The sequence below is a fragment of the Anser anser genome (assembly GCF_964211835.1).
Source record: "Anser anser genome assembly, chromosome: 2".
Classification (NCBI taxonomy): Eukaryota; Metazoa; Chordata; class Aves; order Anseriformes; family Anatidae; genus Anser; species Anser anser.
Window position 1 is genome coordinate 48,305,090 of NC_139721.1, and position 13,836 is coordinate 48,318,925.

General features: G+C 41.1%; 1 protein-coding gene and 1 long non-coding RNA gene across 5 annotated transcripts in view; both read right to left on the reverse strand.

Moving 5' to 3' along the window:
* Positions 1 to 1,260: 1,260 nt before the first annotated feature.
* The window catches only part of TAF4B (TATA-box binding protein associated factor 4b), a 70,835-nt gene continuing 58,259 nt past the window's right edge, over positions 1,261 to 13,836 (reverse strand). For all 4 annotated transcript variants that reach the window (XM_083822685.1, XM_083822688.1, XM_083822686.1 and 1 more), the window contains exon 15: positions 1,261 to 2,966. In XM_083822685.1, the coding sequence (XP_083678811.1) occupies positions 2,799 to 2,966 (168 nt within the window). In that variant the 3' untranslated portion in view covers positions 1,261 to 2,798. The remainder of the gene's footprint in view (positions 2,967 to 13,836) is intronic.
* Positions 6,041 to 13,827, reverse strand: LOC310893550. Its single transcript, XR_014579086.1, has 2 exons — positions 10,193 to 13,827; positions 6,041 to 6,840 (listed from the first exon to the last, which is right to left on the reverse strand). It is a non-coding gene; the product is annotated as an uncharacterized lncRNA (long non-coding RNA).

The following is a 13,836-nucleotide window of genomic DNA, read 5'->3' on the forward strand; positions in this document are numbered from 1 at the left end:
TGCTGCTAAGTGCCGGAGCTTGAACACAAGCTTCCCAACAAGTAAGAAGCATGGGAGCACGATGGCAGGGCTTGACTGAGCTTTTTAGCATTTGTGAAAAGAGGAGGGACGTAGTCACTCCTCCTTTCGCTCCTGGTGCGGCTGGCCAAAGCTCAAGTGTCTCCTAAGTGCCCCTTCGGAAGATGCTTGGTTCTTCTCAGATGCAAAGCTGAACTTGAATAAAGCACAGGCTAAATGCTTGGGAAGGAGACAAGTAATTTTGAACCTGCAAAAGGCTTTGTCTGCTCCTGTCTGAAATTAGGCCTAAAGACTGGCTGAAAAGCTTTTTGAATATGCCTGCTCTTCCTCACAGCCTGAAGTTTTGAGGTTTCTTTAGAGGTGGGAAGGGAGAAAGGAACTACCAAACAGAGCAAACCTGCTGTGACAGCAGTAATGAAAACACGTGATCTGCACTGCAGGCAGGCAAGCCCTAAAAACAGTTGAATTACCCGTCATACTTTATTACATATATCTATTAATCAATTATTTTCTCTGATATCTCTCATTTTAAGTGCCTTGTTGGTTTAAAGAAGAGGCAGGCCCATATACAGATGCTCATCTTTGTTTTCCAGCCTGCGCTTAATTACCTGTGAGTTGCTTCAAGAACAATTTAGGACAATGCTTCCACTGCACATTGTTGAGGTCTGAGAAGCTTCCCGTGTTTCTGCTTCCCCAGACATGTGCAAAGTGTTTGCCTCTGCTCAGCTGTGAAAAAAAACAGCCTCTGTACCGACTGACAGGGGGAAATCAGATAAATGAGGGGTTGCTTTTACTCCCTGTCCCCCTCTCTCTCCACCCCCCACCTTCGAACAATTCCTTTCTCCGTCACCTAGTTCTGCTAAAAACCTTGGAAGACAGATGTTTATCATTAACACTTTGAGTTGGGCAACCGTGCCAATCACTGTGATGTGCAGATAGCTGGGGCTTGCTCTCCGAACCATGCCATTAGTCACAGCGATGACAGCTTCAGACGCCGAGTATCTCATGCTAGGAAACAGACAAAGGTAACTATTGCTTATTTTTAATAAAATAATTGCTTTAATGCAGTATTTAAAATAATTTTAAACATCTGATCAATAAGATACAGTACACAAAAATGGAAAATGCTGCACTTTACATAAAAAGTAAAGCTAAGCATTTAATTATACAAAAACAATTTTGCCTGATGCTATCAATATCTTGCAAACTATAGCTTAGTCAAAGTACTGCTTTTCTTTTATATATATATATATATATGCCATATATACATATATAAATAATTTACAGCATTTATTTGCTAGATTTATTATTCACTACTGTTTGAACACAAAAAACGTAACTGACTCAAAACTTACTCAATTTGGTAACTATCTGCAGTGGTTCTGATGGTAGAGGGCATTTGAGTTATCTATCACTTTAAAGTTTTAAAGTTGCATGCCAAATAACCATAGGAAGCTTGTTCCTTGAAAGAAAAAAAAGTTTTAGCAGGAAGCCATTCAATACAGTCAGTGCCTTTCCCACTGCTCCTGGGAAACAGCCATGCTATGCAGCACTGTGCCATGGGAGGCAAAATATTTGGAGGCTGGGGAGAAGGGTGACCAGGAGGCTTTCCCTTCTACCACAAGACAGTTTTTACCAGCAGATTTTTGAATTTATTCTAGCAGTCTTAATAATTTGGAGTCCTCCTCCTCGTCGAACAAAAACCAGGCAACTGGCTGAACTAACTACTTTCTACTTGAAAAGTTCCCGTTATACCATATTAAGGTATTATAAACATTAAGATGACAACTAAACCAATATTCTCAATTAAAGCAGTGAATCCTGTGCTTTCCAAATATTACTCTTCTTCTTAAGACTCTCCAGCTGTAAAGTTTCAGAATATTTACTGTATCTCAAGTTTTCACTTTTTTTTTTTTTGCAGTCAGCACAGGTTGTTTTGGTTCATTTCTTTCTAAATCTATACTTAAGTTCATTGCTATTTTTTGATATCTACAAACGAAAAACATGAGATCAGTTTAATGTGTTTTCCTTTTTAGGCTCTTCCACTCCCTGTATTCAAGTTTAGTAACTGCACATTTTCCCAAACATCCAAGTATGCCCTGCCTACACCATTTGATGTACTTTAACCACAAGAACGACCAATTTGTTCACCTTCCCTCAGTCACTTTGTCAGCGAAAAGAGGAGGGCAGTTGAGGTGATGTAGGGAAGCGAAAGTGTCCCTTGTTCCTTTTGCTTGCTACTCTGCTCTCCACAAAGTAGCATTCAGTAGTAATTCTAAACCCAGAAAACTGACGGAGATGCTGAGTCAGACAGGCAATACATTAGCATGTTGACTGACTGCTGGTTCATGAATAAACACAGCTGTCATGCTATGCAGTGCCTTTAAAGTGTTACTTGTTTCCCTAGATAAGGTTGGATTAGAAGAAGGCACTACAGACAGAACAGATGTTGCAGACTCTGGAATACTGAAGCAAGTGACATACATGAACGAGGTACACATACCAAGCCCTCGGAGCCTGCAAGACAGTTAAATGCAAGCAGGTAGTCAGGTGCTTGCGTGTGCAGCTCAGTGTTTTCACTGGTTTACAGACTGGTTTAAACCAAGTATTATTAAAAACCCTAGAGGTGCTAAGTTAGGTATTTAATAAAAATGTTTATCTGTAAACAAGAGTTATCCTTACAACGGATCATTTTCCAGAAATTGGAATTTCAAGACAGTGCAACAATGCTTCAGTGTTTTCTTTGGCAGTAGACAGCAAGTTGAAATGTAAAATTCAAATCACTTCAGAAGAGCACGGTACAAGGTTAGAGAATGCTTCATCTCCCTCTCTTGTTCCATGCAGAATATCAAGTCCCTGAGACAGACACGGGTTATTCTTGGACGAAGCAGCTGTTTCGTAAGGCTAAAATTTGACGATCCAGGAGCAATTCCATTGCCATTCAAACCCTAAAAGTAAAAAGGGAGGGAAGAGAGAAAAAAATAAAATAAAATTTCATGTCAATACAAGTTTTTAAATCAAACTGGTTGGGTTGTACTGCCTACTTGCATAAAAGTAACCTGTTCAGCTTTACATGTCAGAAACCAGCCATCCAGATGTCCTTGTACACTAGATACTTCAAAAGACAAAGCAAATACCTGCCAGTTAATGGTTTACTTTAGTCAAAGCAATGAAATGACTTATTAAAAAAAATCCTTTGCCTTTTTTTTTTTGAACTATACTATTGTAAGATAAGTAACTGCTGTTTCACTGAAGTCATACCATGAACACCTGCACTGAGGAAGGACAAGCTCACTGTGAAAGTTGTACCACCGCTGCTCCTGCACTGCACAGAGCCCCAGGCCGTGCAAGGCTCTTCCTCCCAATTGCAAGCACGCAGGCTCCAGACGTTTGCACCTCTTCTTGAGGAAAACTATTGCTGAGAACAGGCACTAGCCTTGAAACATGGCCAGGAGACACTCTTATCCCAGCCATCGCCTGTGAAATGTCCTTTAAGAAAGCAACAAATGCACACAGTCAACGGGTCCGTGTGTTCAGACCGCTGTGTCTAAGCCTATCCATCTCAGTCAGCTGCCTCACTTGGTTATGAAAGCACGATCGGTGTGGAGATGATGTTTGGTAGTTATACATTCAGGCTGTTGGAATGAGCAACCCCCATGCATTCCAAAATGCCCCAAGATTTATTATTAGGGGTGGGGACGAGGAAGATTACCATGAGCTGCACAATAGACTGGCTACTTATCTTGGAGCCAATCTATGCTACACAGCCAGTCTCTTATCACTACTGGAGGGTTCTTGGTAATGAATGCAATTTGTACAAATACAAGTGCTCAGTCTCTGTAACTTCAGCAAGGCGATGCCTGCCAGCATCAACACCACTTGGAGATGGTGCTGCTCAGATGCTACGTTAACTATATCAATTCTTACCCTAACACTCTCTGCAAGACTTCAGCAAAATGACTTTGCCCACTTTGCTTAGAGAAATCTGGTTAAAAAAATATATATTAAAAACAAATACTAGTAGTGGTCTATCTATAGCACTGAATGCTACTGTTGTTAGGGGGGGGAAAGCATTGAAATTTATTAAAAAAATAAAGATTCACCAGAGAGCACATACTAACCACGGAAAACCCAGGGCATATTGCAGAAATGGAAGCTGTATTTCTTACTAGCAGCATGCAGGGTATTCAGCACCATTTCATTTGCTTTACAGTCGATACTATTAAACACTATGAAATGCCATCATTTGAGGCTTTCAGTTTGTTAAATGGCTTGGAACAAATGCGCGTGTGGGGAAGACTGCTGGCCACGCAGCACACAGAGGGCACTGCTGTCCTGGTAAGACACAAAAGGGTCACAGTTCAAGTTTGTCATATGACAGCCCCGAAGGACCCAGGGAAAAGATAGCTCTGCAATGCAGCTGCCAGCACGGGTTGAAAAGGAGGTCAGTCCAACAGGATGCGGCAGAAGGCCTGAGGCAATGTTATAAATGAAACAAACCCCAAGGGTTTTCAGTAACCCAACAGCAATGTCCTTTATAATTCAAAGAACTTTATGGAGGTGAAAGTATTTTCTCTCTAAATAGTCATTAGACTAGAAGTCTTACCTTTAAAAAGATGCAAAACAAAGCCACCTCGATCCACTTACCTCCCTTACAAAAAGGAGGCAGACATCACAAATCCCTGAGCCTGCCCAGGAAGCTATCAGAGCTGCAAGATGTCACAGCAGAGCAGAAGCTCCGAACCACCCATGTTTGAGACAGAGTTATGGATTTATTTATTCTTAAATTCTTACCCATGACGCCAGGGCAGAGAGGCAAAGCCATGTTGCGCTGTAAAATCACTTCCAAGGCCAAAGCTTACGTTGGACTTCTGTTTGCTGAGACGCAGCTCATATTTTTATATTTCATACAGCAAATGGGCTTATCAGAGCCGAGTACAGCATTTCAAGGGCTCTTCAACTACTTACTGAGCACATCTAAAGCAATGGCCGCCACATCCAAGCTGAAAGAAAGGGTCCTTCTCTCGAGGTGCTGGATGGTTTAAAAAATCAAAGAAGTCTGACAGCATAGCAAATTCCAGTCCAGACTTGGACTGCAAACGGGCTTTGCCTGGTCAGGAAACTCACCCAACACCTTATGATAGGCTGCACAAAGCCTCCTGCACATGTCTCTGAACACAAAGCTGCATCGAGGTACTGGTCTTTCACGGTTTTGTTCTGATCACTGGAACAAATGGCAGAGGGTAATATACCTGTCTGCTTGTAATAAAACATTTAAGGAACCAAATATAAAGACATTTGAAGTTATGGTGCCATCTGCACACCAAAATGAACCATCACATGTGCTTCAGTGTCCAGGACTTTAAGAAGTGCCCAGCTCTGAGCTCTTCAGCTTACTCAAGGGGTGCTTCAGGGGAGGGTTCTCTGCTGCTGCATGCTCAGAAGCCGCCTCTTCAGCAAGTTCTGGCTGGGCAGCAGGTCAACTGCCCTGGGGTGTTATCAGTCCTTAAAAGAGAAGACTTATCTGGAGCACTGGCAGTCCTCTCCTTTGCATTTCATGTACTCCCTCTTGCACAGAAGCTCCCCCATGCTGTTTTTCACACCTTAGTACCTGCACTAGAACACCAGCCCATGCCTTGCTCCCAAATCTATTACATTCCTCCAGTGGGGCAGCAAACTGCTTCAAAAAAAATAGCTGCAGTCCTGTGTTTTGCTTATCCTCAGAGTCCAGTCAGATCAGCAACTTTGTCAGAGCAATACGCTCTCATGATCCTCACAGCCTTTTGTGTATTCCTAGCAGAGATGAGTTACTCTCACCAATTCTGGCAACAGAAAACACCATGGAGCTCCTGCAGTAGTCCCACACCAGTTTTGCAGCTAGTGTCAGGAGGTTGCTCCCAAAACACGTCTTTAAGATCTTTAGAGCTCTCTCCAGTGGCTGGATGAAGAATTAAATACTGAATATCTCTGGAAAGGCAAGAGTGAACTTGATACAGAGCCACAGCTGTCATGAAAGGTAGCAAGACTTGCAGGGCAAGAGTCTTCTCCCTGAGCTACCATCATAGCCTTAACTCCTCGTCTCCAAGGTGTTTGGAGCACACAATCCAGAAACCTGCATCTTAAGTACTGGCAGGAATATCAAAGTTGCTCAGAGCTATTAGATAGGACCTGGAACAATGCTCACAGAGGTCAGTAGAAACCTGCCTTCCCACCCACCTGCCCAGGCTCAGTGACCCGTTCCTGGCAGAGTACACGTTTCCTTCTCAAGTTTTGTGGCTTCACACAAACTGCATGCAGAATTTCAGACTCTTACAGAAGAATCAGAGAGGGGCACTTTAAGGAAGCAAACTTCAGGCAGGTGTTAAAAGTAAAGTCAAGAGCTCTCATCTTAATTTCTGGTGAGACAAATACTTTTAAGTCTCCAAGCTAAGATCCCAAGAGAGCAAACTGTCACTGCAGCTCTGCCATGCATTATAAAAATACCTCCAAAAGAAGGAAACAGTCAGGAGATAATTTTCAATGACGTTTCAAAAAGCTGAGAAGTTACAGCTGTTTGCAGTAGATACGTTGTTGGAAGGTGGTACAAACAGTCAGCCAGCCAGAGCAGCTACTCATACTCAGGTTCAATCCCCAGCTCTGTCACCTGTGGTCACACTGAGGTCTGTGCTAGCTGGTGTATCCCATACATCAGTCTCCCAGCTCTAAGACACAGAGCACTTTCCTGTCTCGCAGAAGGGGAAGAAAGGTAAAAAGCCATCAATGCGTTGTGAGGTGCTCAAACACTCTCCTGGGTCTCAACCAGCAGCGAGGAAGAAGGAAAGCCTGTCAGAATTGTGGAAATTTTGTTTATAAAAGTAAGTGCATAACTGAGGCCAGAGAAAAAGTGAAAGAAGTTAATGCTTTAGTGACAAGCCAGTGCACTGATGCTGCCTATTCTATCAAGCCTCAGTCTGAGAAATACTCCCACATCCATGATACTAAAATGCTACATTAATCAGTGTTTATAAAAACATGAGTTATTTAAAAAAGAAGTTGTTGCATTTTTTAAAATCTTATAGACCATTAGGATAGATCAAGCTGACGTCAAAAAGGCTTAGATCTCTATTTCCAGACTGCTTCTGATGCAGCTGAAAACAAACATGTATATTTATGACGTTATCTGTAGTCTACAGAGAAGCCTTCCTAAGCTGTCAGATCCATACAGCAGAGAATGCCATTCGACTACACGTTTTTCCTCAGACTTCAGCGCAACATTCCTGCACGTCCTTTCAAATGTAGGCAACAGCACGGTTTACATATTGAAACAAATTGCTGCGAGAGCAACGTCAGTTTATTCACTGTTCTGCCCAAGATTCATGTACGCACGTCACCGCATATGGCTACATCAGATGCTTAATCTGTACCTGGAGGTAATGACTACTATACAAATATGTCATGTTAGTTAATAGACAATTATTAAGCTGAAATTTTCTGGCTCTTTGCCACATCATTTTAAGCAACGTATTGTCAACTAAATTATAAATCTCTTGACCCTTCACATGTCATCAATGTTTGTGCGTTACCAATATGTTCAGCCTAAAGCTACAACGCAATTAGTCATTTAAATTGCAGATATCTTTCACACATAAGAAGAATTAAGTTCATATCTAGCACAGAGGAAGCACGACATGGGCCGATGAACTGTACTTCTGAAGCTTATGAATGGCAGTCGAGAATATTTTTGCCTATTTAAAAGGGGAAAGAATTCACGTCAAGTGTATGGCCTAGACTGACAGCAGCCAGGAAATTCAGAGCTGAAATTGAAACTCTCCAGCTGACAGGGGTGTGCACACTTCGGTCTTGCAGCACATAAGTATGTGGCTGAAGCCATATTTTATAATTAGAGGATGCTTTTAGCTCCCCTCTTCCCCAGAGGTACGACCACCCTTGTAGACTCTTCAGTTGTCCAACAGCTTGAATAAGAACTGGGAAGTGAAATCAAGAGTCTGCATACGTTATGCATATGCAAAGCAGAAAAAAAGAAAAACTCTCCTGTATCACTTTAGACTGAAGTCTCAAAATGAGCTAGGGAAGAAGATAGTAGTGAGAGGGAGGCAGACACAGAGAGAGACAGACACACATCGAGAGAGAAAGAGAGAAGAAAATCCCTCAAGTGTAGAAACAGATTTTGTAGCCTGGTTCTGAAGACGTACTTACATTCAAGTAGCCTAGGTCCAATTTAAAGCAATCGATTTTAAATTCATTTTCTGTAGCTTTTAAGAAAATACCTTAGCAGACTATCACGTACCAATGCCAAGCACCAGTCAGAAGCCTCTCTGTACCCCATGGATATACACAGGGCAGCAAAACCATCCTCATCCACTACAGAGCCAAGTTTAAGTTTAATTAATTCATTCTGAGTCACTTCCTTTATACCAATACCAAAGTAGATTAATTATGCTAACGTATCCTCATTAGAGTAGCTTATGGTCAGAAGGGTGGCAGTAACTTCTAAGGCTACCACTTCCAGAAGTGTAAAGCCACGTACGTCCCTTCCCTTGACACATCCCTCCCTCAAACACCAAAAAATCCCCATAGTGACCGGATTGTCACACAGTGGGTGAACAAAATGCCTCTCTTCCCCAATCATTTGTAAGGTGCAGGGTTTTCCTTCATTTTGCAAAAAAGGACTTGTTGCTCGATGGCTTAGTTCTTCCTGGGTCAGCCTCAAGATCATTTCCAAAAGCTTAAGCCTGCACCATATACAGAATGTGTTTGATCTGCACGCATACTGGCATCCTAATCTGTAAAACAAGCAGGCTAAATTTAAGTTCTACTAACATGATCAGACATGGCACAGAGCTAGCCCTAAAAGAGAAGGCAACCAGCTTGCTTTCTCCACACACAAGGGATATTATAAGTAGAGCAAATAACCAGCATAGAAGACAAGATATTTCTCCTGTTTCTTCTTGCCAAACTTTCCACAAAGAAAACACAAACTTACTTGTGGACCGCTGTATTGGAAGATGTGCATCGCCCTGCAAGCATCACCTTATTTTATGCTTGTTGACCAGGATCTGAATGCTCAGGAAGTGGTGGCTTCCCATCCCTTCCACCGTGCAACTCGGCACAGCCATGTTTACCCCAGAGAGACCTCTGAGACTCCCCAGAGGAAGGCTAACAGATTATTTGTAAAATTATACTGATGACAGCCTATGTTATGGCAAGACCTACACTTATTGAGAGAGTAGCCAATCTGGGCTGCAGACTGAACAGCCGCCCACAATATCTGGAAGAAAACCTTGCATGATCCAATGGCAAAGGAAAAGTAAGAAGAGACAAAAGATTTACCTGTGAGTCTGTCAACGTGAGCAACCTGGGAGAAGGTAAGCGAAGGATACAACATCAAGGGCACTTTGGGGGTATGATAAGACTTCATCACTTCCGATTGTTTAATGTGTTATCGTTGAGCAAGGAAGCATGAGAAAAAGCAGTGCCCCAGAAAGTCAGACTGACATGCAGGCATCCAAGTAAGTTTTCCCATATAATGAGGAAGACTGGTCCAACCACAACCTTTAGGTGCTGACCACAGGAGTAACATTCAGTCTCCTAACTTTTGAAAACGTAGGTAGACCTTGTTTGTCCCTACTGAGTGATAACACAAAAACACTTCTCTCTGTTCAAGAAGGAAGACAAGATGGGAAACAGAATACCTTCAGTTGAAAAAGAAAGTTTATACTCAGAACTGCAGCCTGTTTCTTCACAAGAAAAAAAAAAAAGCTGTAAATCATTTGCATGGGTTTTCAAACTTCTAAGACTCCAGTTGTAGTGAGAACTAGACAAAGACATTCTGAAAATGGCTTTGTCATCAGAAAAGCAGAGAAACTTAAATCAAAAATAATCCTCAAATATTTCTCAATATTGGAAGCATTATAGGGCATTGTACCAACCAATAAAGAATGATGAAACAGAACACAGAATCAGAAAAACAAATCTGTGGCTTCAAATTTTCTTTTTCTGATTGTTTTTACAAGAAGTATTCTCCCTTTTCTTCAAGATGAGTTATGTTTGAAGTCTTCCCACCCTTTCATTCATTAGTATTCCCCACATGCACCCAAAATGGGGGAGATAACGAGGTGGGTAACAAATACACAAACCCAAAAACACAAATGAATCAAATCTAAAAGACTCTTACTCATTTGTATCCAAAAGTGTCCAGAGGGACCAGAATGAGAGAGATGAAGATATTACCACCTCTGGAATACAAGTAGCACCAATTAGCACATTTTCACAATACATGGATTTTCTTACCACGGTTTACTGAAATTATTCTTTCTGAACAATGCCATTCAAATGTTAAGTTGCAATAAAGTCAACAGGCAAAATAAAGACAACATGCAAAACTACCCCAACTAGTGTTTCAAATAAGAAAGGCATGGGAATTCCCATTATACTATGTTGTTTGTTTGCTTGCTTGCTTTCTAGGCTTAGAGCAAGCCTTATTTTTTCCATTCCATGATTGTCATGGATTTGCCTCTACTGCTATTTCAAGCGTAGCAATACACAGGCAATAACAATGGCAGGACACATTTTACCCTTTTCATAATGCTTTTAGGCCCAAAATAGTTGACAAACAAAGTCCTCTAGGCAGGAGCCTCTTTCTTCATTTGTCATCTGCCACTCTACAAAACGATGTGGCAGCTGGTAAAGCAGGGTTTTAGTTGTAAAGCACATGTTTCTGCTATACCACGTTTTAGTTCCCAGATTAAAATAATTTGTAACAGGTCTTCTTAAGAGACTAAGTAAAGAAACCATAATTTAAGAGCAGAAAGTGGGGTGACTGTGTAGGAATTGAATATTCAAGTATGTCAGGAAAAAGACTTTCCAGCAGAGGTGCAAACCCAAGTGGTTGAGTGTGGAGGGAACAGATACCCAAGGTGGGGAGAACCATTCCAAACAATTGTTTGTGGAGAAAGGAAACCGTATGCTAACAAAGTGCTGTTTTTCCACCGTTCACACTTACTGTTACTGCAAGAGAAGGTATCAGATCCATTCTGACCCGCTCTGTTGAGCTGCACTCTTCCAGTACCCATTACCTTTTGGTACTGGACAAAAGCATATACGTAATACATTTGCTTTCAGCATTTCACTTTTTCATAGTGTAACTGATTACTTCTTCCCTGTCTCCCCAAATACCTTAGGGCTTCCAGTTTACATCAATAATAGCTTGAAACTCCTTTCCTTTAATTATTACAGTAGGCTGTAAAGATAAAAGCTGAACACACAACTTTGCTCTAACACAGACTTAAGAGACACAAACACTGTACAAAGAACATCAGCTAAGACAAGTTGAAGTCTTAAATTAAAAAAAAACTAATACGGTTAACATTAGTGATTTCATTCAATACTATCAAAGAATCCTTCATATTCAGGAATAATTCCTTCCATCACACCTGTCTGCCAAGATATTAGGCTTTAAAAAATGGTCACAGGAGTATTATGCACAGATTTACTCTTTGACATTGCACAGTCAGGAAGTTCTGACATTTAAGATTAGTTGTGAGTAAAGCTGTCTGTATTTGCAATTTGAAATGAGAAAGTACATCCTGCCTGTTTAAATTATTCTCAGACAGGTTGCCCAAAAAGATGATTTTAAAGATGCCCAAATGTGTATCAGCCTAAGGCCATATTGTACTTGCTTTCAGTTTCAAAGACCTCCTTTCATCTCTGAAGAATGGAATGTTGTTTACTGCTCAGAATGTTTTGCCATGTTATCATGAACGTATTACAAATGTTCTGCTTCTTGAAATATAGTGTTTGTCTAAACCATTTTTTATCCTACATGAGAAGTCTTAAGCCTTTTATAAATCTTGTTGAGATATATTGGGACACTTAAATGCTTAAGTCTAAACAGCCTTCACAAGTTTGCTATCCTGCATGATTTCAAAAAAAAAAAAAGAGGTCCACAGAGAACCAGTGAATTGCTTCCTCGTAGCATGAAGCCTAAGCACTAGGCACCAGAATGCAAGACTGCATGCGAGAAACAGTAGTTTCAAAAGTAGCTTCACTAGCAGAATTACTTTCACCTACTGCCCTTACAACTCAGTCTAGTAAGGCAACCCATGACAGAAGCGTCTTATAACACAGCAGGTAAATTTACGACAATAAAACGCTATCAAGGTTTATGGTCAGTTTTAGACACATGGTCTAAAAACATGCTCTTTTAAAATGCAAATAATGGATTGCCACCTTACAATATCAACACTTACACATTTCACTTTATTAAAAGCTTTACAGACTTGTGCCAAGGTAGACACATTGCAGATGATGAGAAATAACTGAAAAACACCTAACAGGCTGCCTTGTTAAATATTCAGAAACAAATCCGGCATAATTACAGAAAACCACTACGAAGAACAGGAATAGTTACTCGATAGATGCTTATGGGAAGAAGAGAAAAGGATGAGGAAAACTGTTCTCATGCTGAACTTTTTTTTTTTTTTTTTAATTTTTCCAGGGGTATTACAAAAAACCCTATACTTTCAGCTTCATGTGAAAATGCATTAAAAACATCAAAGTGAAGAACAGCTACCGAAAAGTCTGGCATGCTGCTTTCTGTAGCTTGTTTAGATACTGATTCCTTCACTTCACTTGCTGTAAACAGTGAGCATTCAAGGAGTTGTGTCTGTATCCATGTCAGAACAAAAATCAAGGAAACAAGTCTACCTTCTCTCCTCAGAGAGGTTTCTTGTCACAACCCAGGCTGAGGGGAAGCGTAAAGGACAGGTGCCACTACTGTCCCCGTTATGTTACGCGCATTAGCTGAGCTTTATTAAAGGTCTTTATGGACTCCACCATGCAAAAATGCTAGAATACTTTCATTCATATATATAAGCTTCCTAGGACACAGGGAGGGGGGAAGGAAGCCTTGAGTTTTATCAGACAGGGAAACTTCACCACCATTTCCACCACATAAGCTACTTCCCAAGGCTTCTGCTCGTAGTGCCTGGGTCACACGCCAAGCAGCCATTCATTCACATGGTGTTAAGGCTTCCTGAGAAAGAATGGCAAAACTGGCAACAAGACTTGCATCGCAGCTGGCAAGGCATTTCTCCCATCTCCAGCCAAGGTAATGATCTCCAACAGAAGCAGGCTGTCAGACCCTTTGTAAAGAACTTCCGCAGCCTCGTAAGCTATCCAGGTCCTGGAAACAGTTAATCTCCAGCACAACACTAAGAGATGTGTTCAGACCAAAAATCTGTTAAAAGCACCTTCAAGGCATTTTTGAAGTGCTGGATGAGCCAGAAAAGGAGATCTGACACACTGCAGGAACTGAATGGTCTAGCACTACATACTTATTTATTTCTGGTGCTTTTTTGGTGATCCTGCCAAGGTGAGCTCACAGCATATTTGAAGAGTTCCTACACACTGTATGTGGAAAAAAGCACACACACAACCAAATGTCAAAGAGCTGTTTCAAAAAGCCATCTAAAACTGCCATCATGAGTTCAACTGCTGGTCCATTACAACTAGCTGCTGTGGAAGACCCCCACAGCAGTGTTGCCCTCCGCTGCAGACAGAAGTTTTGACCCACCATTTGATTTAGTCCTTTACATACAGTACTCTTATCCACAGTTCTTCATATAACACACAAATGTACCCATTAAATTTACCAGAAATCATCTTTTCAAGTATCTAACCCATGGACCACTTTGCTTACAGCAGGTAACCAGTCATTCTGTCAAAATTATTTTTGCTTTTTCCTATAGGGAAGGATGAAAATAATTTTATATAAAGATACAACACCACCATGCAAGTCATTGCAAGACATCTCAGTAC